This window comes from Artemia sp. Qi Xiang Cuo, chromosome 13 (assembly GCF_049724085.1).
Source record: "Artemia sp. Qi Xiang Cuo chromosome 13, ASM4972408v1, whole genome shotgun sequence".
Taxonomy (NCBI): Eukaryota; Metazoa; Arthropoda; class Branchiopoda; order Anostraca; family Artemiidae; genus Artemia; species Artemia sp. Qi Xiang Cuo.
Window position 1 is genome coordinate 51,109,643 of NC_142806.1, and position 27,018 is coordinate 51,136,660.

A 27,018-nucleotide genomic window follows, 5' to 3' on the forward strand; every position below is an offset into this window, starting at 1 on the left:
AAAAATTGCTTCTAAAAAAAAAGATTTTGTTTGTTCTATTCAGATTGTTTTTAACGTTGTTTTGGTGTAATTTTTGTTTTATCCTTGTTTATCCTAGCATTACACCAATATAACAAGTATTGTAGATAAAACAAAAATTATTTGTCCTAGCTAGGTTTACTAGGATAAATCTAGTAAACGTACATAACAAGGCAAATATAGTGCTTTGATACTAAATTGCAAAACTCCAAAAATGGATTTCAATTATTTAGCTCCTTAATTGTTCTATCGGCTGTGTGATCCAGCTATTGTTTACAAATAAGTTCTGAGACAACACTGGCTAATCATGAAAAACAAAAAAAAATCTTAAAGAAGAGGAAACGAGTATAATTACAGCTAGTGAAAAATCGAAGAAAAGAATACAAATATTTCGGTCGAGACCTCCGCTTGAGGTCTTCTCAGTCCTGAATAACAAAAAACAATATACAGATAAAAGTCCACAAGGCAATATAAAAAACAAACGCTTAAACAAACACTGAAAGTGAAAGAAAAAGACGAGGAAAGTGTAACTGAATAAAAAATACTGAAATATTGAAATGGCATTTCAAACTTTCATTTTATTTGAAGCATTCTTAAAGGTTAATTGCTTACCAGGTATGGTGTTGCCAGAGATTCTATTGGGTTGTGAAATACAATTTTTGGATGGATTTTTATACAGTTACCCTTTCATCTTTGCTTGGAAAGGATCTTCTTATTTTAGTTTGAGTGTTAAGGTCTCGTTTTTATGTTATCCTTTGGACTTTTATTTTATTTATTTTTTGTTATTTAGCATTAAGGACGGTCAAGTGGAGGTCTCGATCGAAATAATTGCATTCTTCTCATCGATTTTTTACTGCTTATAATTATCTTCGTTTTCTCTTCTTTACGATTTTTTAGTTTTGAGTTTGTTTACTACTATTGTTTACAACTTCCTTTTTTTATTTATATTTTTTTTACCTTTTTATTTTCTTTTGATTTATTTTACTAATTGCTATTGTTGTTAACTATTTTTACTATTTGTGTGTTTGGCATAGTTTTAACCACTGTTGTCTTTATCTTACAAAATTTGAAAATGGACTTCAATTTTTTGGTTCCTTAACTGTTCTATTTGCTGTGGGATCCAATTCTTACTATTTAACTATTGTTTAGTATTTACTTTTTTATTGCTCTGTTAACTTTTTCATTTCCTTTATTATTTCCTATTGTTTACTGTTCCAGTGTTTAGTATAATTTTAACCAGTATTGTCTTCGTGTTTTTATTTATTTATTATTTCTAATATAGTTGTTCATTTCAGGCTTGGCTTATCGTTGTCTTTCGTTTCTTTATTAAACGTTGTCGGCAAGTTGAAACTTTGCCTGAAGAGGATAGACAAGCTCTTGAAAATGCATCTCTATTAGAACAATCGACCTCATCTGTGGCCTCATCTGTACTATACGGATCTTGTGAATTTTAACGAAAATTTTCCATAGTAATTTATTTTTTTGGTTGGTCTTAAAGTTCTTGGCCGTCCGAAACCAGAACGTTTTAGCAACATTCTTCGTTTAGGTTTAGGCGCACGATTAGGGTTGTAAAAAATGGGGTTGAACTCCTCGTGCACCTCCCCCGGGTATTTTTCTGTTTTGAATAAATTTCGTATAATTTGATCTTTTTCATTACACCATTCCTCTCCTCGCCCACCCGCAAAAAAAACTATGTTTGGATCATAAATTATTATAAGCTCAACTATATTACCTCTGTGAGGGCACTATATTAAGGATTTTGGAGTAAATTTTAGTTCCAATTTCAGATGCAAATAAATTTTTAATTTCAATAAAATTGAATGACTTTCATATTTTGATGTTTTTGAAGTACAAATCACCCAAGGCAATACTTTTACCGCATGCAATGGCTTAGATAATTCATGTATTGACCGAGGTCGTTAAGCAGCTGATGAAATGCTTTAAAAGTATCTTATTTCCGTCCGTAGCCGCTGGGAACTAAATCCCTGTCTCTGTTCATTACTCTCAGCTTTCAATTGAAAGTTCCCAATTTTATATTGTAATTTAGTCTTACAGTTTATATTACTTCTATTTTTCATATTTATGTGCCTCAATAAGTACTTCAATTTTAGTTACTTGACTTACATGTCTCGAAAGTTTTTTTTGGACTTGATCCATTTGAACTCTGAACTCTCAAGAACTCTTCTTTTCATTTTATTTGGAGCCCAATATGTTGCTCACAATCTTTTAACGTATTTATGCTAGTTACCTGTTACTGCGATTACTCAAAACTCGGTTTCGATACTTAACATAGTTTGATTTTGGCCAACCTAAATGGGGGATGTAGGTGGGAACCGCTTTGAAATGAGTTTCACTCAAGATATTATTGCGTGTTTAGCCGTTTTTGTAGATTCGATAGAACATAAACAAGCTCAAAAGGCATTTCCAAAACAAATATATATAAATGTCTAGGGGGGGGGGACATTAAGAAAGTGTTTGAAAAAGAAATTATCTCTAGAAGCGAAGCTTCGAAAAGATTTGGAAACATTCCGTTGAACTTTCTAAAAATGAGAAGGTTTTGAAGCACGCACAGTAATTTTTATAACGATAGTATAACTGTTATTTTTATATTTATATTTCCCTCATAAATACAAAAAATTAAGGATTAATTAATACGCACAAAGAAAAAATTCTAGCAGTATCAGCTTAAACTACCAACTCAAAATAACAAACGTGACACGCCACGTCTCAAAACAAGATTTAAGAAATGAACGTAGCCTACGTAAGTTTTTTAACTTTATTAAAAGTAGAATATTTCGAAGAGATATATTGAGATGCATAAAATATACAAGTAACATTATGAAATCTGCATTTCTATGGGGTTAAAATTAAAATGTCACTTTAAATAACCAGAATTCTTAGAATTATTTAAATTACAAAAATAGAATTCTATCTATTTTAATTACAGAATTACATATATCAATTATAAATTTCCAGAATTCTCCAAATTAACCAGAATCCTTGGTAATTTTGTTACAAGATTATTCTTCTAAATTAGCCACAACAACAGCAACATTTTTTCTTAATTCTTATCGGATTAGCTCTGTCTAATTGATTTTGGTCTTCAGTTTAGCTGCACCGCAAAAAATTGCTGTTATTTACTGCGAAGTTTTACTTTTGTATACCTGAAAAATTTCCAAGTCATATTAGATGAAAAAAAAGAAAGAAAATGTTCCCCATGTTATAAGGGTTTTGATTTAAGGAATCTTAATCTATAACGATAGTCTATGGATTCCTTATTAATCGTTTATCAAGTTAATTGTTTTAATTGATTAAATTAATGAGGAGTTAATGAGGATTTTTTAGGAAACCAATCCTTCACTACCTTGTTCAAAGACTGCTTTGTTTTTCAGTCTCAAATGCTCTGTCTGGAAATGATACACTTAAAGATTAGCAGCAAAATTTTGTTCCCAGTCCTAATTGTCATGGGTACCCATAAGTCAAAGGGTCAGACGGTACTAGAGGATTACCCCAAAGAAATTGTGTTTTTATGGTGTACAAATATAAAAAGAGGGAATTTCGTGTTTTAATTTGTCCGATATCCCTGGGGACAAACTGAGGAGGGGGTCTTACTTTGCAAGGGTCTGTCTCTTCTTCATTTTGCAGAGCTAATCCAAGCTCTTAACCGGAATCTAAGCTGTTAACCGGAAGACAGTTAAGAGACTATTGATAGGTGAAAGACAAAATAACCTGTGGTATCTGCTGTCGCTCAAAACATTTAATCACCCAATTCTGTTTTCGTAGTTGATATTTTTAGATATAGTTTTTCAGTCCAGTATTCGTCTAGTATGGATGTTTTTGTGTAGCATTTTTCAATTAGTAAGTATTTTCAAGAAATCAGTTTTAACATTTTTTTTGTTCTTTTTAAGTTGTCCCGTGGACTCTTATCTCTATTTTTTATTATTTATAAAAATACAATTTTCATTATTATATACAATTTTTATTATTATATACAATTTTTTTATTTATAACAAATAATTGTATTTATTTTATAATTTATTTTTATTATTCGAGCGAAGGTCTCGACCGGAATATATGCGTAATTCTCTTCTATTTTTCTCTGGCTGTTATTATCCTCGTTTTCTCTTCTTTACGATGTTTTTCGTTTTGTAATGCTTAGCCAGTGTGGTCTCTGAAATTATTTATTTTGTTATGGGCCTCACGACCTGATATCTAGAACAGTTATTTGATTTTCTTGAAACAGTTCTCTTTTCTGGCTTTATTACTTCCGAAAAAGATGCAGGTTACTTGAGTTTTTCAGACGTCAAATCGAACTCCCTTCTAGTACTTGTTATTGCTAGCCGTGTTAAAATGGCAAAACGAATTGATCGATTTGGTTTTTGAACAACTCGTTTCAGTAATGAAATTATACTTTTTGCATAGTGCAGATTATCTTTACGTATTTGCTGAATATTTTGTTGATTTTAGTATATTATTTATTTTACGACTAGTCAAAGGGTCGTAAGTGATATGAATTGTTTACTTAGCACCATTATTAGTGATATAGTGACGCTACTTAAATTGTGCTCTTGATTACTTTTCTTTGTCTAGTTTAAGGTCTGCAACATGAGCAAATATTTTTACTTTTTAAAAGCTAAATCGAAAATAAAAATTGGTTATTTCATAGATGTTTCAAAAATGGTGCCATATTTAGTCCAGTGTTGTAGAAGACCTAACCTTGTGGAGTTATATACATATATATATATATATATATATATATATATATATATATATATATATATATATATATATATATATATATATATATATATATATATATATATATATATATATATATTTATATATATATATATATATATATTTATATTTATATTTTTTTATATATATATATATATATATATATATATATATATATATATATATATATATATATATATATATATATATATATATATATATATATATATATATATATATATATATAGCTTATAATTTTTACGAGCCTTAACTCCATGTAGTATTATGACTTGGAAATGAGGCAAACTACACAGTAATTTTGCACACAAATTAAACTTATACAGTGAGAGAGAAAGAAATATTCAAAAACTAAGAGTTCCTCAATTTAGGGATTGGAAAATTTGCTCGGTAGAGCGTAACGTCTCTTTCCTAAAAAAAACATGGGTGGCGATCCTAGGAATCTATCGCGAAAAATTCGCGAATCATTCGCGAAAAATTGCCCCATAGTTTCTGCTGATCAGAGACATCGATGTTTTTCTTGGGTGTGTGGGGTGGGGGGGGGGGTCTCAGGCCCCAAAAATATTTAGAGAAAATATTTGAACAGTTTACTATATTTGTTCTTCCCTTTTTAGCGCGTGTTTTTTATTAACAAAATGTGTTTTTGTGTTGTTTTTTTTATTCATTTTTTTAAACAAAAATGAGTATAAACAAATTTTTGATGCGTTTTTCAAAGTTTTTTTCGTACCTCCCTTTCCCCGAAAAAATTCTTTTGTACCCCCTTTGATCCTTTTGAGATTTTTTGAACGGGTTTCTAAGTTTTTTGTTTCTATGGGCGAGCTCTTTCTTTACTAAATCTTGGTCTGTTTATTAATTCTTTAATAATAATAATAATGATTTATTTATTACCCACTATGAACAAAAAGATGTGGAGTACATCAAGAACAAAAACAAAAAAAAACAAAAAAGCAAACTCGCACACTTAGCAATTATTTACATAAAACGACGTAGATTATGTTGCGCAGTAAGACCTGCAGATAACGAAAGCTTTCCCGCAAGCAGTCACTTTTTCCCGTAAATCAGGGAGGACGGATCGCGATATTAGATGCCGGTTCCGGAACCACTGAGGGAGGCACAAAAGGTACCGAAAAAATTTAAAATAATAAGTCCGGATAGATTTCAGGTCTTTAGGCTTCAGATTTGGAAGAAAACCAGATAAAAAAAAGAATAGAATGATCGCAAAATGAAGAATATGATATCAATATGGTTTCCATTTCGAAATGACTCATTTCTGAGGATGGATAATCCAATTTGGAGGATGGCCCACATATAGTGGCGTATCCAGGAGACAGATTCACACTACTACTACTAACAACTCACTGTAGCACCAAGCTCTCTGAGGCCAACGCAGCTAGGGGGAGGGGGTTACAAAACGTTTTTTTTGGGGGGGGGGGGGTACAAAAAAATTATAAAAACATGTCAAATTTTTTATTCATTCTTGTTGCGTTTTTACGAGCCAGACGAACATTTGGGGGGGGGGGGCTCAAACTCCTTAGCCCCCCCCCCCTCCTGGATACGGCCTTGCTTTACACCTTTTCTTTTACCAGACATATACATTAAAGTGATTAGTGCTATGTACGAGAATAACACTGCTGCGGTTAAGGTAGGAAATGAAGTTAGCAACTGGTTTTGTCTTAAATGAGGAGTTAAGCAGGGTTGTGTTCTATCCCTCTTTTTATGGATCATTTTGATGGACTTTGTCTTAAGGAGCACTGGAAAGGCAATGGGAGACCACGGAATCAAATAGGAAGGAAAAACGCTCCTGGGCTTATATTATGCTGATGATTTAAGCATCCTAGATGAAAATATTAGCAAAATGAACGAACTTTTAAAGGTTTTGCGAGTTCAGGGTACTAGGATAGGTTTTAAAATTAATGTTAAGAAGATTAAGTCATTAAGACTAGGAATAAGTAACAGAGAAATTGCCTACGGATTGTTCTGGGTACCCGGCTGACTGACCGTATTTCAAACAGTAGGCTGTACGAAAAACGTGGTTCAATTCCGCTTTCTAGGGTTATAATGAAAAAAAGGTTGAGATGGCTAGGGCACGTTCTGCGGATGAAGGATGACAGATTACCGAAGATTGTCGTTTTCGGCCAACCGTCTTGGGCTAAACGGAAAGCAATTCGTCCTTGTCTGGGGTGGGAGGATGTCATAAAGAAAAATTTAAAGGAAATGCTAACTTCCTGAGAGGGTGTAAAGAGGGAGGCTTTGAATAGACTGGGATGGAGGAGGAGCTTGCGTAGCTGTGTCAGCCTCAGGTGGCTCGGTCCTGCGATGAGTTGTTAGCGATAGTAGTTAATTAAATCTTTTCTTACATCCTCCCACTCCATTCGGGAGTGACCTGATTTTCCATCGGCCCTAGACAGTTGCCTGACATAGAAGATCTTGGGCAATCTGTCATTCTTCATCCGCAGAAGGAGGGGTGGGGCTTAGAAATCCCACCCCCCTATGAAGCATGAAAAATTATATTTTGAGACAAGCACTGCTAAATTTTAAGATGACAGTACAAAAATGATTTTGTTTTTAGGACACCCCTCAACTTTCCTGGGACAGGGGTATTTACAAAAGAATATATTTTTTTTTATATGCTTCATAAAAAAAAGCAAATATAAAAAATGATTCTGTCTCCTATAGCGAAAAAGTCGTATGTCAATAAACTTTGTTTAGGAAAAATTACCTTTTAATGAAGCAGTCAAACCCAATTTATTAGAATCTCTATTGTTAGTATTAAGGTACGGTTTTGTACTCGGGTTGACGTCGATTGACTCATTAAAACAAAAAATTGTATGGTTTTAAGTTAATCAGGGCAGTGTTGTCCATTCACATAACGCGGCGTATGCATTTTTTTTTCTTTTTGTTATACGAAAGAAATACAGAAGTTTATTGTCCATCAGATTTTTTTAACTATAGGCTTCCTTAGAAAAGGAAAAAAATGTCAGTAATTAATGTAATTTTTCGAGAGCAGAATTGAGTCATACCGTGGGCAGGCTGAATGATTTTCGTATGTTATGCGTCATGTATTCATATACATTGATTGACAATTAAACAGAGATTTTAAATCAACACTATTCAAAGTTTGTTTAGTAGTTGCACCAGTCATTATGAAGACACAAGTTTATTATTTCCTATTTTGAACACATTATAAAGGTATTTTTTGATGATATTTCTCCAAAAATTATTTTTAATCAAGGCCAGGGGGCCTAAAATCAGGAGAACGCAGCTCCTCCACAATTGAAATCCCCGGTTTGCAAATTTTTTTATATAAATATTTTATAATCACCTTTATAGAGAAGCCAGTCTGAGCCTTATAACCAATTTGGCCGCTATAAAGTTCCGAATTACAAATAAATTAAGTTCTGCACAACCCAGGGTAAATCTCATTATGCAAAAGTAAGGCAGCAGCATATTTGTGTAAAAAAAAAATACATTCGAACAATAGACTTATTAATTAGATTAAAAAATTACAATTTGGGAACATGCTAATAATTTCCTTGCGACAAGCGGGATTGAACCGGCGACCTATCAATCAGAAAGCGCACCTTCAACCCGTGCACTGCCACAAGGTATCATAATGATTGATTCTTCAACAAACTTTCGTACATTGCTTAAAACAATCCTTATTTCAAGCTGAATATTCCGATTTCTCATAATATCGAAAAAAAACAAAAACATCATAACCAGGATTAATAAACAAAACAACAAATGAATGTAGATTGACGGTTTAATAGTCCATCCATTACTCTAGCTGGCAATTGAAAAGCCGTAAATTTGAACAAAGCTAATAGAGGTGATATGGAATAAAATCCGTTTTCGTACTCTTAATTTTTAAAAAACGACAGGTCTTTCCCACTAAAAAGCCAGATTCTCAAAACAAGATCTAAAATTGACAATGGGAAAAAGGATTTCAGAAACTGGAGTTTTTGAATCGCGCAATTTGGTACAGCAGCATCTATAGGCCTACCATTCAAAACCCACAATCTATCAAAACCATAATCTTTAAAATTAGATTTTACAGATTTTGAAATTAACCATCCAGATTTCAAACTCTCAATGGGATAGCATTTCCATGTTTTAGATTGTCAGTGGAACAGTATATATTTATTTTATTTATTCATTTCCCTCAACTCAGAATTATTTAATGTTTCTTGACAACCCGCCTTTCGGTGTCCGTTTCGCTCTGCCCTCTCATTGCTTTGTGTCCTTATTATCGGTTTCCAGCAGCTTTGAGAGATGGGAATAAAATGTTCCCATTCTTAGCATGTCAGTGATGACACAGTCTTAGCTGCTTCATCCGTGCAATTCTGTTTCCATTCGATGGTAATCTGTTTACTGCTTTATAGAATCCTAATTTAATTTTTTGCCTGCTCTTAGTATTCTCAATATCCCTGGAGTATGCTTTTTTATCAGTTAAGATACAAATTCCAACCTTTGATTTCTATTTTCCTTAGTTTCTTAGCTACCTGGTTTATTCCAAACATTTCAGCCTGGAAGACGGTAGCAAAAGCCCTAAGTAATGAATTGTCACCTCCTCCTTCAAATTAGGGATACTCTGATATGTTTAAATTAAAGGTCTGATTTTCCGCGAGATCGCCTCCTGTACATCAGGTTTTGGAGAAGCAACTGTATTTCCTTATTTTGGAGAAGCAACGCCATCTCTTGCTCCATTTTGTTTCTATCCTTTATAGCGATCTGAAACCGGGTTTTAAGGATGGGATTATATTATCCTTCGGCATCGAAAAACTCCCCGTATCTAGGCAGTTATGATTTTCAGATTCCCACATGGCTTCTGGTTCCCCCTTCGCTTATCTGCTGTCTTGAGTATATTTATCCGTAACTTACAGCCATACATAGGAATTATTGCCTTTTCCACAAGAAAATATTCAATCGATTGTTGTTCTACTTGTTGCTCCAAAAATGCCATGGCGAGTTCCATGATACGCTGAGGTTATTAATATGTAGACTAGCCTTTGCAAACTTGTTAAAGAAGTCTCGTGGTCCCTAGTTTGAGTTGAATTGACAAAGACTACGATACAGTATGACAGTATTTGTCAAATTACCGAAATCAAATTACCGAACCGAAATCAAATCGAGTTATAACTTCAAAAAGAAGTAAATTTTGAGAGCTTCAAAACGGTAATGAAAAACTGAGCATTGAATACTATTTGTACAAAAGCTACTCATTGGGTTTAATTATCGTTCTTTTTCAAACATTAATGTAATTTAATTGAGGTTAACTGGAATTTTCTTCTTCGCTTTTATAACGGACATTTAAAAATTAATTCATTGTTAAGCTTAGTTATGGAAATTCAAAAAGATATTAGGTTAAATTTCGTCATCATCTAGCAAAGGGTAGGATATGCAAATAATCTTTTCGGAAAAAAATTTCGACGTATTTTATTACCCAATCTCGGTACTGGAAAATGAACTGAGTTAATCAATCTCACGTGCTGGCGTTAAAGAACTGAGAAGTAAATTCCAAAATGACCTTTAAAGCATTATGGCTTAGTTGACAGTCAAACTAGCCTAAATCAAAGCAGCAGTGGGTCCAGAAGTCACTTTCCCTTTCAGTGGCTCAATCTACTTTCGGGCAGCTCTCATCTCAAATTCTAGCTCCCCTCTCTGCCCCAAAGAAAAATCCTGGATCTGCTGCTAAATAAATATTATTCTAATAAAGGAATAGAACAATAAAACAAAAACAATTATAATGTTTTCTTTTATTCAGTAATCAGGCAGAAACAGAATAACGTCAATTTTTTTCTTTTTTACCAATTTCGCTTCGAATTTAGTACACGTCCAAGAAATCAGCACTTTAAAATTATAGACGAGAAAGATTCAATCAACATCGATATCGCTTATTGGTTGAACTGTAGATTCGTAATAGATTTTTAAAGCTTTCTCCTTGCGGCTATATGAAGATGTCGTATAGGTATTCGTCCGCTGTAAACGGGCATTCTCTTTAATATTCATTGCCTTTCTTTCGTCATCAGTTAAGACTTTTAGAGTTTCGTGGGAATCCCTGTAAAAAAGACATAAATTAAGAAGCTAATTATCAATAATATACGTGATATGCCGTTAAGCCCCAATGACATCAAAACACAAATTTTTTACCCCCTTGTTTGATGCTATAGGTTTTAACTTATTTTTGCCGATTTTTCACTCGCCTTTTTTTTTTTGAAATCTGACGCCCGCTACTACAAAAAACTACATAACAACGTATGGATTATTTTTTCCAAAAGAAATAATTCTTGATTTTTTGAGATTATATACTTGCGTAATTGTCTATTTGATTAATTCAAATAATCAGACGTTGTTTGTACATTAATACATGTTAATACATATACGTCAAAAAATTAATTCTTGATTTTTGATATTATATAATTGCCTTAGATTCTACTTGATAAATTCAAAAAAATCCGACGTCATTCATACGTTAATACATGTACGTTAAAAAATGAATTCCTGATTTTTTAGATTAAATATTTGTGTAAGTTTCTACTTAATTAATTCAAACAATCCGAAGTCACTTGTACGTTAATGCATGTTAATATATGTATGTTAAAAAAATTATTCTCGATTTTTGAGATTATATAGTTGCGTAAGTTTCTTCTTGATTAATTCAAACAATCTGAATGCCATTTGTACGTTAATACATATACGTTAAAAAATTATTCCCTGATTCTTTTGAGATTATATAATTGCGTAATACTTAATTAATTCAAACAATCGGAAGTCATTTGCACGTTAATGCATGTTAATACATGTACGTTAAAAAATAAATTCCTGATTTTTTTTTAGATTATAATAACAATAATTTATTGTTAACCTCTGTACAAAACAAAAATGCACTAAAGAGGAGTATAAGAAAATCAAAAGAAAAACAAAAAAGACACAGACAAAAATTACGCACAATTCTTGACAACTTTAACTTTTAAACACTTATTCAGCATCCAGTTTCAGTTCCAAAACTGCATGAGGGTATAAGGACTACCAAATTACTGCTTTCGCCCCTTTGACTCCATAAAAGTATCTACAGATATAATCAAAAACGTCCCCCAATAAGCTAAAAACTGGTTCTCCCTGTAAAGCTACTTAATTCTAATGATGTGTCGTGGGAAGTGTGGGTACTTGAGCTGCCTATCCTCAGCAGTTTAAGGCCTGTAGGCCGGCTGGTACCTATACGGCTCTACCCACTCACTCCCGGTTGAATCAGTGATTCAACCCTTTTTCTTTGCCTTCGTCATACTTTAGTACATGGGTCAAACATTATAAAATTTCAAAACTAGCGACGCTGGGCACTTGATAGAAGGTAAGTCAACAGGTAAGGAAAGAAGGTAAGGAAATTGACAACAATTCTGTTGCAGCAGTCAGAAAACCTATGTGACAGTTCGTCAATTTTTGACAAATTTCAAAAACACCGTACCGTCGGGAAATGTAACTATTACCGCGTACAAATGGGGATACTAAGAAAATATTTGGAGAACCTAAAGAACAGCGATCCGACTTGCCTTTTATCAGATGCAGAGAAAAATTTCCAAAAAGGTGTCAAAAACAACACATGCGGTGCAAAAATGCATTATATAGCTGACCAAGGTTTCTATAACCAAATTGGCTCTTTACCCTGACGAGGAGACCGTAAGATTTCTAAATTTTTCTTTCAAAGAATCAATTATAAGCGCCTAATGGATATAATTGAAGTTCCAAATAGAAGGCCTAAATACCTAAGTGAACTGGAAGATGAGATTGTAGCGAGACCAACTTGGATTTTATCATTGGAGGCGGTCTCCGGTCCAAAGACAAGAATTTCTGTTTTGGAAGTAGCAAATGAAAGATCGATTTCATTCAGTCCGGAGCAAGCAACATCAACGGCGTTCTGGAGTGCCCCAAGATTATCAGCCAAGAGAAGAATGTCATCGGAATATGACAAGTGCCTTGGATCGATATATGGCTTAATTAAGTAAGGTGGAATCTATCGAGTGACTAGTCTAATAGTTATTAAATATTGCCATACTAAGAACAGAACCTTGCTTAACACCACGGCGCACGCAAATACGATTACTAACAGTACCATGCAAACGTATCCGGATTGAGGACTTCTGATACCACTGCCATAAAGAGGCACAACCAAATGGATTAACTTCACTTCTAAAGAGAGACGGAATTGCATGGGAGTGAAGAACGCAGTCAAAAGCCTTTGAAGTATCAATGGCACAAACGTAGAGTTTACTTTTTGACTTTTTATGCCTATCGAGAAGTTGCATGGTAGTTCTGCACGCCAAGCCCTACATGAAAACCAAAATGGTTATCGCCATGGTCACATTTTGTGCTCATTTCATTATAGATAAGCTCATCAAGAAGCTTGCCAATCGTCGAACTTACTGTAATCGGTCTAAATGCGTCACAGGACTTCGGGTCTTTATTTCTCTTAAAAATGCACATTACTAGATCTTCACATACCGTATCAGGAACTTGCTGCTGGGTGATACTAGCCTGGAATAAAATAGCAAGATGTTCATAACAATTTTACTGTCCCGTACATCAGATTTTCGGGTTGCAGGCCGTCTGAACCCGGTGCTTTACCTGGTTTAAGACATCGAATATGCACCAGAATAAATGCCGGCGTGATCCTACTATCGTTTTTTAGCATGGTCTAACTTTGCAAAATGACCCAAAAGAATAAACCGAAATGTTTTTATAAGAGGAGGAAGATCTTCAGAAAATAATGTGGAAAAATGACTTTCCCAAGAGCCTAAATCAATCGGATTGTCCTCAAATGAAGAAGTCGATGTAAATTTTGATACGTGATGCCACAACAGCTGGGTTATTTTTAGTATCCCGCGTGAGGTTGTAGATTTGACGCCGTTTCCATTGCCGCACCGTTTTTCTATATACACGCGTTGTATACTTGACGATCTGAAATAAACTACCTGACCTTGGATAACCGCAGTCAGCCCAAATACGAAAAAAGAACTTGTGTCGATGTCTGGCTCTCTGAAGTTCAAAGTCTTCACTCCACCCCTTTTTACGTGTCCAAACTCGAATTTTGGCTAAAGGAAGAGAGAATTAAGCAGCAACATTGATTGAATGAACTGGTCCCACCAAGTAAAAATCCAAATCGCAAGTGTTCCCGTTTATGGACGTACATAAAAGATGAAATGGAATCTGGATTATTGACAACATAGAATCTAATGTTCTCTGATATACAGATATATCAAGATGATTCCAGCAAGACTTAGAAAAACACTTGGGCTTTTGCACATGAAGAGGCAGAGAAAAGCTAATTCGAAACTGTAAACTTAAGTGATCGCTTGTTAGGATGTCGCTTGAAACGTCAACAATGGTACCCTGCATCTGATGGGCGTCCGTTTGATTGAAATCCAAATCGGGAATGGAGTCTGAGTTGTGCACATAAGAAAACAGCTTCGGTTTTGGTAGCAGAAAATACCACTAGGAAGGGAGGAAAGTAATATTTGAGTAGGCGGTGCATTCTCATTTTTCAAATCCATGTTAAAATCACCACAAATAAATATTGCTTATTTGCTAATCGAACCCTGAATGGATCTAGAAAGAAAGGAACACTTATGAAAGGAGCACTTATGAAGAAAGGAACAAAGGAGTTACTGAGTCTGTTTGTGCGGCAAGAGACGGGCATAAGCTTGATCTTGCTTCTGGTATTTGCGCGGACAGGCATTTCAGGTGGTAATATTGTCCGATGTACAGGACTAGACAATAAAAACTGGTCAAAACGAATCATCAGCTGAAAACGGCGATCACGAAGGCTTGGTATTTCAAGTGACTTCAGAGAGGAGCTGTAATCTACTTATTTGTCACAAAGAATGACTTTTACAGCTCGTCCCTTCCAGATCATCACTTAAATAATCTATGTCATGAACTTGCGGGCCCTAGACGGGACACGCATATTCAAGGATGGGTCGAATAAAAGTGAAGTACGCCGTTTTCAGTTTATATATTGGAAAATCCAGGCGGCGCATCGCCACTAGTGTCCGCATAGCATACTGCCCCTTCTTTACCAGCTCATGTACGTGAATAGAGAATGAACAGTCCACACTAAAGGTGACGCCCAAGATAGTTGCACACGAAGCAGAAGGGAACAAAATCGAGGGGCAGGTAAAATCGCGTTTAAGTGGGTTAAACCTCAAAACCTTTGATTTATCCTCGTTAATTTGAAGACTGTTAGTAGTAAACTCTGATTTAAACTGATCAAAAGTTTCTACTTGATTAATTCAAACAATCCGACGTCATTTGTACGTTAATACATGTACGTTAAAAAAAAAATAATTTCTGATTTTTTTTTAGGTTATATAGTTGCAGAAGTTTCTACCTGATTAATTCAAACAATGAGACGTCAATTGTTCGTTAATACATGTTAAAAAAAGATTGCATTCCTTACTTGTCAACGTTTGTAAACAGTACGTTTAAAAGAAAAAACCTCAAGGTCTTTTTTCTTCTTTAAAGTTTTTGCTTTTAATTCCTCAAGTCAATCAGTTTTATGGAATATTCTGTCTAACTAATTAATATCGACATCAAAGTAGATTGGTTGAAGGAGTCTCGAATAAGAAGTGATTTCTCCCTTTCATTAATTTATTTAACAATTTTTTTCATCAGTTATTAAAATGTTGGGATGGAGGAGGAGCGTGCGTAGCTGTACTGGCTTCAGGCGACATGGTAGTGCAGTGAGTTGTTACTGGTAGTAGTTGTTGTTAAAATGAGGTAGGAAACTACTGGTGGTAACGTCTTAAAAAATCTTAAAAATCGAATGATTTTTTAGTTTAACGTCTTAAAAAATCGAATATACGAATGAAGGTTTTGGAAGCTGAAAATTTACAAAAACCCAGACGAAAAAAAAAAAAAAAAAAAAAAAGAAGCACGGTAAACGTCTAGAATTGGATTTCTTCAGAAGGAGACATGCTCGAAAAAAAGACAATTTTTAAATTGGTAATTTTATGGCTATTTTCACGGTTTGATTTGCGTTTTTGACAATTCATCCCCAATCCCCTTTAGTGGTCTCATATAACCCAAGACTATAACCTAAAAGAGTTGAAGCCTTACTTTATAATGAGCAGCAAACATGATGAATCGTACCTCCTTGTTTTTCCCATTTTTATCTGTTTTTGAATCAGTGTTCATCATTTATTACGTTACTGTTTCATCGCCTAATGCTGTATGAGACGACTAAAAGGGGGCTTGGGATGGATTGTCAAAACACGAACCAAACAATGGAAATAAGCATAAAATTAGCAGTCTAAACTTTGTCTCTTTGTTCTAGTATGTCTCCTCCTGAAGAGACTCAATTCTCGACTTTACCAGACAACACAAGTCAAATTTAAAAAGAATTCCTAGTTCTGCTGGATAGCATAGCAATGTCATTGGTGTTTCTTGTCTTATAACCTTAGAATACCAAGGACATCAAGATAAATACTTTTTCATCCCCTGGACCGCAATTATCTAAGATTTTTGGTTTAGTTGTTTCAAAATTATGACGTTTTTGGAGCAGTTAGAATTTTTAATCAGTGTTGTCACTTAGAACCGCGAAAATAAAGAAGCAAAATTAACTAGTTACAATTTGCAACGCTTTTCGTCCGTACAATTCTACATCAACAATCTTTTAGAGATCTCTTCCTTAAAAGTGAATTTCCAAATTTTAAAAATACTTTAAGATATATATGGTTGCGCTTACATTTCCATTTAATAAATTTAAAGAATCAAGTTTGATTTTCACTGCCCTTAGTACTTTGTAGGATCATTTAACTCTCTTTTTTGCAATGTATAAAAGGATACAGAAAATGCTTTCGAGTTAATATATAGTAGCCTAAGCAAAAATGGCTTCCATTTTTTTTTATTTGTTTATTATTTTTTATGAAAGTACAATATTAAAAGCCATAGAGCAACTTAAATGCAAAAAAAGTAAATTAATTCTATCTCTAAACTGTCCAAGACAGTAATTTGAAATTTTGCAAATGTTTCGGGCACGTTACCAGCCAATGGGGATAAATTTCGACAGAAAACTAAACTGAAAGAAAAACTAACCTCCAAAACAAAATACCACCATCTTCATTTATAGAATATGGCAAATCTTCAATTGACCTGGCTTTCCTTTCCCAATCAAGATCTGAATCGATCTTTAACAATGACATATCACAAGGAAAACATCCTAAAGGTTTTGCAATTTGGACGGCGTCTACAGGCACGTTATAAAGCAAGGACAACTAAAAAAAGAAGAGAGGATTGTATACTCGTCTCTTTAGAAACAAATTATAACGCTAACGTTATTAACACGTTATTAACGTGGTTAAAATATATTACACACAGGGAAAACACCTTCAGTGGTTCCATTTTCAGTAATCTTTCAAAATTCACTACAAGGAGACACTGTCAGATCAATGTACTCTAGGCTAACTTTTTATTACATTACAGTGCTTATGGCTTTTGATTACAGCATTTTGTTTTGAAAATTATTTTCATCCAAAATACTCCTACTAAACACTTTTGTTTCATATATATATATATATATATATATATATATATATATATATATATATATATATATATATATATATATATATATATATATATATATATATATATATATATATATATATATATATATATATATATATATATATATATATATATATATATATATATATATATATATATATATATATATACATATTGAATACGTAATGTCACCATAAAAATAAACTTGTGTCACTCTATCATATCCAAAAAAAGAAGAGACTCGGTGGCCAAAAGCTCGGTATCAGCAGCAATTGTGACCCATTATCCATAAAGCGCACGTATACAACAAGGTTGCTTTTGATAGGTAAAATTTGCAGTTTCTTTCTAATCATATCAAAAGGCGAGTAAAGATTAAACAAGGATAAAATGACAAGCTTTTTACAAGATTAATTAGTAGCTCAATAGAAATAAAAGATCAATTTACGCATTTTCCATATCTTCCACAGGAGATTAAGGCTCTAGACCTCAAGTTAAATTTTTTGGTAGCAAATACGGCATAAAAATATAAAACATAAAAAAAGTACAGTGAATTTTTTTTACAAGGGACTTAATGGCCCGAGGCAGAGTTTTAGCAGTGATTCCGACCTTAAGCCATAAAAGAGCACTTAAACAACATGGATACCCCTACTAAGTAAATTTCAACTTTCGTTCCAAAAATACGAATAGGCAGAGGCGTAATTTGCTATGGGGCATGGAGGAGGGTTTGGTGGCAACTGCCCCTCCTAGACACCAGTTTGCCCCCCCCCCCCACTGAAATATAGTTTCTTCAAAAACGTTATCAAGACTAAGATAAGCCTACATAATTAAAGCCTCCACAGAAGCGGGTCAGTTTTCTCAGGTATATCTTTGCCCTTATTGCACTATATGGCTCATTTTCAGTTTTCACTGTCATTTTCACTTATTTGAGAGGATTGGCTCCGACTCCCCCCTCCCAGGATTTTAACGAAATTATGCCACTTCCAATAGGCAAATACAAATCAAACAAGAAGACAGAAAAAGTCTTAAAAACTTAATTAGTGGCTAAAAACAGAGAGAAAAAGATCACTTTATGGACTTTCTATGCACTGCACTCTTCCATTGTTCAATTTTTACTATTATAATCTATTTTTATATATATTTTTTTTATATATTTATTTTATATATTTATAATTTATTTTATATGTTTATAATTTATTTTATTATTATAATTTTTATTATATAATTATTATATATTTTAATACTGAACAAATGGGTCACCACTTAAATCTCCATACAATACAAACACACACAAATAAACAGTACCACGTACATTCAAAACAAGTCCCGAAGCACATTAGCATGTTTCCAACAACCCATTAAGACTCAAGACCTCAACATAAATTTCTTGGTAACAAAGACGGTAAGAAAGCATAAAAAATGGCTTACTTTAGATTTGATAGCATCAATTTCATAACTTGGAAAGGTTATCTCCCTGAAGGCTTCCAACACAAAATCGCTTGGCTTCCATCTTCTTGTGAATAAAGTTACCACGTTATCTGCACGACATCCATCAGGAACGCGACGAGCCTCCTTATCCTCTGGACAAACCTAAACAAAAAATGAAAACATTTCTCCTACGCAAGGCCATATCCAGGAGTTGGGGGGGGGGGGGGATACCGTGTTTGAGCCTCCCAGAAAATTTCTGTCCAACTCGTAAAAACGTAACAAGGACACATATAAACCAATTTTTGATGCATATTTTATGATTTTTTTTACCCCCTTCCCCAGACAGAAATCCTGGATATGCCGTTGCTCCTGTGTGTTTTTGCGCAGTATAAACAAAACATAAACCATAGCTAGCAGTGGATGATGCAATACAAGAGGTAAAATTATATAGAAAAACAGGGAGAAAGAAAGGGACGATTATTCTTGAGACAAGATACGCTGAAATACAAGATGAAAGTAGAATTGGAAGGAGCAGAAATAACACTCTAGATGACTAATAGGCTTTAGGATAGATAATTGATGAGACACTTAGCATGGACGCCGGCAGGGGGGTCATGCCCCACCCCCTGGGAAATTTGGGACTATAACGTAATTATAAGAAAACAAAAGAAAAGAGAGCAGAAAAAGGAATAACCATAAAAAAATATGTTGCCCCATTGTTGGCTGCCTGCCAATAGATTTTGACTCTTAATAAGGAAGATATAAGTTCTAATTTGTGACTGAGTGACCCCTTTCAAGTTTTTCACAAACATTTTTTCTTTATGATTTGGTTCGTGTAAAAAAAAAGATAAATAAAATTCTTCATAGCAATGAATGGTAAGTAAATAACAATCCTTGTCAATAACAAAAGTACAAGAGCTTAATTATTGATAGCATTAAATCAAATAATCAGCTGTTTGTGGTAATCCTAAATATATTTGTGTTTATTAGTAATTAGTGCAGTATTAGTACACAAGAAAGTTCGTATAATTATAGAAAACACAAGGAAAACAAATTAATAAGGGGCAATTTAGGCAAAAATATATCGTTAACTTTTGCTCGAAATGCAGGAGTGCCCATGAAATTGTATATGAAGCCACTATAATCATAAGTGTTTTCCCTGAACAGAATGCTGGGATTTTCTCTATTTTTCCCCTGAACGTTTTTTGTGTAGCATTATCCTTTTTTTCTAGGAGTGATTGTATTTATCTAGTTGTCATTTTGAAAAAGCTTTTATTTTTTTATAGTGATGAAGCATAAAGGTGTCAAATATATTGGTTTTTGGTATTCAAAATTAAATTAAAATATTGAACTAAAAATTTTTATTTGATTTTCTTTATCTTAGTTTAAATGTTTTACTTTGAACAATCTACTTTAATAATGCGTTACTTTGTTAAAACACTGAGTCTAAAGGTACTAAATATTTTGGTGTTTGATAACCAAGTTCAAAACTGTTGATTTTGTTAAAAAATAACCGTCCAACGCTTTGGCATTATTCAACAGAACTGAATGCCGGGAGTTTATATCATCATTATCGGAAAGCCATGTCTCTGTTAATTCTATTACATCAAAAGGGCAGACACCATTAAATGAAATGAAATCTTTAAACTTGAGCCACTTATCCCGGATGCTTCTGATATTGAAACAAAGAACATTAAGGGAATTATTATTTACTAGTTTTGGCTTCACATTGGTAGTAAATTGGAAAATATCAAGGTATTTACTGCTAGCATTTTTTCAGGTACCAGGGGGGCTGCTTATAAGGTTGGCATGGTGATTATCTTCTAAATCGATATAATTAAAAGCAATGTTATTAGAAAGGGATAAATTAGTTAAAAACAAAAAGTCACACATTAAATAGTCGTCAGGCGTTCTGATTGTGACTCAATCAGCCTATGTTGGCTTAAAACACTCTCAATTTGAATTTCTGCTTCGGAAACTATGGTCTCGCCGAAGTGGGTTTTTGCCAAATTCTTCAGAATAATGCATTTCAACTGATTGAGTAACTCTAATTAGAAGATGAGCACAGAGGTAACTGTAAAGCTGGCTAATTTAAAGTACACGCTTGATTCATCTTCCAAAGCATTTGGAGAAACTTTGTGAAATCTGTGGGGAGTAATTCCAGGTAGATTTGTCGGTCTTGATGTCTTCCCTTGCGCAGGATTTTCCGAAATGGGGTTCTTCAGGGTTTTTTTGGGGGCACTTGCTATCAAGGGGAACCATGGATTAGTTTTATCTCGGATGAGATTATTCTGAAAATTTTCAACACTAGGGGAAGCATTGGGAACTCTTGGTGTCCTGGGGGCTGCTGGTTGCCTGGGGCCTGTTGGTGGTTCAGGGGCTGTTGGTTGTCTGAGGCCTGTTGGGGGACGGGGGAATCTTGGTTTCCTTGGGACTTGCATTGCTAAAAAAGGGATTGGAAGTTGTTGCGCATTTGCTATTCTTAGTATCTCTGCCCTTTGTTTATATTTGGGACAGTTTCCTTTATCTAGGGACTGGTGTTTACCCTTACAATTAGTACATATTGGGTCAAATTGACAGTTTGACTCATTATGGTCCTTGCCTAGGCAAATCTTACAAATGTTGGAATCCTCTCTGCAGTATTTATCTGATTGCCAAGCTTTAGACATTTAGTACATTGTAACGGCTTTTCTTTGAAAGGCTTGAAAGATTTTCGTTGGCCAAAGAGGAACACTTTGTCAATATTAAATTGTCCTTGAAGCTCAAACAACACAGTTTTAAGGTTTGAGGTTTCAGTGGTTTCACGACGAAGGGTATGAACACTAGAGACCGGAATGCATTCACCTCTTTCATTCATCAATACTTCCATCAGGTCCGAATTTAGAAACAATTTAGGGACATTGTAGAGCACCATCTTTCTTTGTATTGGGCCTGGGGACCACAGGTGGGCTGTGACAACAACATTTTCAACACTTTTTCGCTCTATTACCTTTTTCACTGATGTGGGATCGTTCAAAAGGATACCTAGTGATCCTGATATGTTTATATTCATATTAAAGTTGCAACGAATGGTCTTGAAGAGGGAAACTCGCAACTTTGGTAGATTACGGTTGGTAAACAAGCAATTATCAGATTGGGGAACTAGTTGAATAATTACCGGGGAATCGGCTGGATTTCTTGAAGAGTTGTTCGTGGTATCGGTTTGATGTATTATTGCTAAATCTGGTGGACTTTTTGTTCTCTGTCTTCTACGCTTAGCCGAGTTTACTATCTTAAAGCCTTCTTCATCTTTTTCAGTATCAGTTGTTGAGGGTGATGGACATTGGGTGGTATCCATGTGTAGGGTATAAATACTCTTCAGAGAGGTCGCTGGTACATACGCAGTTGTAGGGGGGGGGGGTTTCTAGCAAGGGCTTTTGAAGATGGTTGAAATGGTGACTTACTCATATCCCTATCAGGAGGTTGTTTTGGGGGCTCCTTTTTTCCGAACATTTGAGCTATTCAAAATCACAGATTCGAACACTAATTTGAAATTGTTTCTCAATAAATTCAAAATAATAAACAGTAACGAGAAAAGTACCAGTAATCTGGTTTAGTGTTTACTAATCAGTTGCCAAGAAATTTAAATATTCACTATTTTAACAAAGTTAAATAGATTAATGGGTCACCTTAAGTCAAAGTATCCACAAGTCAGGTATTAGTATCCACATTATCCAAAACAGGAATTATTCACGTTTTGTTCACAGGCTAGGTTACAAAATTGCTGGTATCCAGATTATAAATAATTCACAAGAGAAGTCTTATCAAAAACGTGAATTAAGCACGTTTTTGTACACAGGTTAGGTTGCGAAATTACAGGAATCCAGATTATAAATAAATCACTGGAGAAGTGTCTCCTCTGAACTCTCAATCAAGACTGATTGACTGATTCGGTTTTGGTATTCAAAATTAAATTAAAATATTGAACTAAAAATTCTTATTTGATTTTCTTTATCCTAGTTTTAATGTTTTACTTTGAACAAACCACTTTAATAATGCGTTACTTTGTTAAAACACTGAGTCTAAAGGTACTAAGTATTTTGGTGTTTGATAACCAAGTTCAAAACTGTCGATTTTATTAAAAAATAACCGTCCAACGCTTTGGCATTGCTCAACAGAACTGAATGCCGGGAGTTTATATCTTAGCTTTTGTAAGTAGGTTATTGTTTTGTGTATTTTTTTGTAATTACTTACTTTTTTCATTTTTATATATTTTGACTTTAATTGACATGCTTTTTCCATAGATATGAGCTTGAAACCTCTACAGTAAGGTTTTTTGATACGCTGAATCTAATGGTGTAATTTTCATTAAAATTTTAAGAGTTCTAGGGGGTCTTTTCCCCTTTTTTCGAAACCGGACAAATTTTCCCAGGCTCGTAGCTTTTGATGGGTAAGACTAAACTTAATGAAACTTATATATTTGGAATCAGCCTAGTAAGCCCATTCTTTTGATATATTTCGGTTACTATTGAGCCGGGTCGTTCCTTACTTACAGTTCGTTACCACGAACTGTTTGATTATCCATCAAAATCCAAAGAGAGATCATTGAAATATTGGTCGTTTTTTTTGCGTTACCAAAAGTATTGTATTCATAAAACTTTACAATTTCATAAAGTTTAATTACACAAATAGAAAAGGTTTTTCAACTAAAGTAAGGAGCAAGTTTAAAACTGAAAATAAATTGAAGTTACTCCATATATAAGGGGGGCTGCCCTCTTCTCAACACCTTGCTCATTAAACAAAAGTTTTTTAGTGCTTTGAAAAATCTTTTTTTCTTCCAATTGCAAATTTTCTTAAAAAAATTGGACAAAACTTCACAGTAAAGAGTAAGGAGCTAAGGAGGAGACAGCCCCCTTCAAGAATAATCTGTATCAAATAGGTTTGAAATCTCTTCCTTGCTTTCAGTTGAAAAGCTCTTTTTATTTAGTTTCTGATTGTTTTCCAAATCATACCCAGACCTAACCATGATATAATTTGATGTACTTGTCCCAAACGTAGCCTAATTTCATTACAAATAAAGCGAATCGACTTGGTTGAATCCAGTACTGCTATCGTGTGGCATTACTGGGTTTGCAACGGGGAAGCCTAAAATATAGTCACTGATACTGTTAAATCAATTAGCTTCTCAGAATTTTAAATTGATTGCAAATTCGTCCTCTTTGGGGTAAAATCACTTAAAAAATAGCTTTAAATTTACTTTTGAATGAGCCCCCTCTCAACTATCTTGGACCTTCGGTTTCATACAATCACCCCGGGAAAAAAAACCAAATAAACATGCATCGACGATGTTTCTTCTGAAAAAAAAAGCGAAATTCCACATTTGGAAAATCGGAGCTTGAAACCTCTGCAGTGGGGTTTTCTGATACAGTATATCTAATAAAGGGATTTGCAATAAGATCCCTTGCTTTTTTGGGGGATGTTTCCCCTTTTTTCAAAAATCAGGCAAATTTTCTCAGATTTTTGGTTTAGGGTGGGTAATAATAACCTGAAAGAATTTTATAATTTAGATTTAGCATAAAAAGCCAATACTGCTGGTGTAGCAATTGTAATGAGAATTCCATTTTTAGTTTTGGTGAATATTGGCCTAAGTCACTTTTTACTTCCAGCTTTTTATCACAAACAATTTGATAAGATTCTCCCGTGACAAAATTTTTTTGAACCCGTTCATTTTATTTAGCTGAATGGGACAATAAAAAGAAAGAGGGTCAATTTGACAACTGGATAGAAAGCTAATTTTTTTTTCGCTATTTTTTTTTTTTTAATGTCTGAATATAATAGGGATTTAAGTTTGAAGGGGAGAATCGTCCCGTTATGAAAGAGGTAAATCTTACATGGCCGTTATAAAATCAAAACGTGGTATCTATGCAGGCAGGATGATTTTTGAGTATCTCTACTCCTTCTTTAAACTATTTTAAGGCGTATGCGACATTGCATAAAGACAAGTCTACATCTGTTATAATCTACGGAAGCAATAAATCTTTCTGTAATTTTGGTTTGAATGTGATTTTCTTTTAAGATTAAATGCATAATAATTAAATATATTATTGATTAGATAAATTGATCCCTTTACCCTTTAATTGATCCCTTTTCTGTCACCTAACCACCACTACTATTTTGGCGTCTGCCCCCGCCCTGGAAAATTTTCCGCCGGTGCCCTTGACACTTAGCGTGTTGAACAGTGTTCTAGAAAAAAGACTCATTGAAGCGTTCGCTTTAAAAACAGATGATAGGTCTTGAATGAATAGGTGATAAAACACTAGGAAAGGATGGAAATAACAAAATACTGCAACAGACAAACAGTTTAAACAGTGTTTAAAGTGTTTTTTTCTTTCTTTACAGCAGATACTGTCGGGAACAGGGAAAGTAGTCGCAGTTGGAACAATAAAATAAATATAATAAGAAGTGAAAAAAAATTGGATATCATCACAACTAACACTTTGATGTTTAAGTTGTCTTTAAGATTACTTTTCTTTATTTACTTTTCACAGAGTTCATCATTCATTTCTTTTCGTCTACTAGTTTTATTATTCTTTTTATTTACTCGTCAATTACTTTTATTTAATTTCTTTCAATTTTTTTTCTATTTTTAATTCATCTTACATCTTAAATTCAATTCTTTTCCTTACTTGTTAGTACTGGGTGACAGCCAAGTCCCCTAGATTCTAGAAAATATCTTGATATTTCTATTTCATTGTAATTTTTGTTAGCTATGTGCTATATTACCCCTTGACTGAACCTCTACGCCTTTTTTATAGATACATATGATCAATGTTGTTCAATTGTTAACCCCCCCCCCATACATTTTCCTGAATTGATACCACTATTGAACGCTCTTTTCAAATATTCTAAGGGCTATTGTTGCAAATTCCATTTTCACCCTTGAAGTACCAAGGACATCAAAATATAACTTTTTGCCCCTGGACCCACTTTAGCCACCGATTTTTCTTTTTACTATTTAAAAATTATGAAGATTTTAGGGCAGCACAACATTTTCATCAGTGTTGCCATACTTTTTTTTTATTCTGCACCCTTTAAAAGAACTTCAACAAAACGTGAATACAAACACAGTGGTTCGGATTTTTACAGGACAATGTGCTTATTAGAATGAATGATTTAAGGGTATAAAATTAGGGGTAAGTTGTGCCGATAGACATAAAAATCGCTCATCAATACCTGTACAAAAATTTCCCAGTTGGCATACAATGGGATATCTTCATTTCCGATAGTTTCATGATCCGCAAAGATCTTGGCCGGACATTTCCGGGACTTCATCCTGACACAAAACCGTTCTAAAGGCACATCGACCCCATACTTCTGTGATTCCTTCCACAGCTCTTCTCGCACTTGCCGCACAGAAGTCCCTGGCTCCAAAATCCACTCAAAGAGACAGTTAGGACTAACAGGCTAAAACACAAATTGTTTTTAGCAGTCATATGTATGTATTATATAGCACAAACAAAATGAATCACTAAATATAAATACATTCGGAGCAGAGAATTCCTTGTGGAAATAATAATAAAAAACATGTAAAGGAAAATATAAATATAAGAGCTGGCAAAAAAATAAAAAAAAATAAGAGGATGCCAAGTCGGTACATTTACGTACATTGATTGACTTTTTCCCGAGAAGAAACGAATAAAAAAATGATGATGCACATAGATACAAGATAAACATTGGAGGTGCTTAAAAATGTGCTAATCTAAATATAAAGAACTAGAGGCCTTGTTGTTTATTTGATACAAATCTGGCAAAGACTTCACAGATTTATATAAACGAAAGGATATAGGAATATCCCTTCCTAAAAGAGGGGAATTTTTTTGGCAACAACTTGTCAATATTGAACTGTTAATAGAATCTATAGATTGTTAAAAAATAACTACCAATATTATGTGAGATGGCATTTGAGCTTGGGTTATATGCTTCAACAGGGCTAGAAAACCAACATTTGAAGAGACCTAAAGCTTAATTTGCATAAATAAACATAGCAGGTATGACATATGTGGAAGATTACTGTGCATGCTAATTTACTTCCTCAAGAAAAATAGAAACAAAATGAAATTCATATCACCAAAACAAAATATTAAGTTTCTATTTTAAGGGAAAAAAAAGAAAAAAAAGAAGAAAAAAAAGTAAAAATTGCACAGAAAAAAAAATCCCTGTCAAGATCTATCTATAGATGGCTTTGCACGCAATACATATTTGGGGCTGCATTAGCAAATGCAT

The 27,018-nt window shown here is 33.9% G+C and overlaps 2 protein-coding genes across 6 annotated transcripts in view; one reads left to right on the forward strand and one right to left on the reverse strand.

The window, feature by feature from the left end:
* LOC148945391 (MFS-type transporter SLC18B1-like) overlaps positions 1-4,689 on the forward strand; it is a 110,543-nt gene extending 105,854 nt beyond the window's left edge. For all 3 annotated transcript variants that reach the window (XM_089098560.1, XM_089098559.1, XM_089098558.1), the window contains exon 10: positions 1,314-4,689. In XM_089098560.1, the coding sequence (XP_088954686.1) occupies positions 1,314-1,472 (159 nt within the window). In that variant the 3' untranslated portion in view covers positions 1,473-4,689. The remainder of the gene's footprint in view (positions 1-1,313) is intronic.
* Positions 4,690-10,514: 5,825 nt separating this feature from the next.
* Positions 10,515-27,018, reverse strand: part of LOC148945393 (ubiquitin carboxyl-terminal hydrolase 47-like) — a 163,981-nt gene continuing 147,477 nt past the window's right edge. For all 3 annotated transcript variants that reach the window (XM_089099421.1, XM_089099422.1, XM_089099423.1), the window contains 4 exons: positions 25,969-26,199; positions 18,757-18,918; positions 16,861-17,039; positions 10,515-10,831 (listed from right to left, as the gene is read on the reverse strand). In XM_089099421.1, coding sequence (XP_088955547.1) covers positions 10,648-10,831; positions 16,861-17,039; positions 18,757-18,918; positions 25,969-26,199 — 756 coding nt within the window. In that variant the 3' untranslated portion in view covers positions 10,515-10,647. The remainder of the gene's footprint in view (positions 10,832-16,860; positions 17,040-18,756; positions 18,919-25,968; positions 26,200-27,018) is intronic.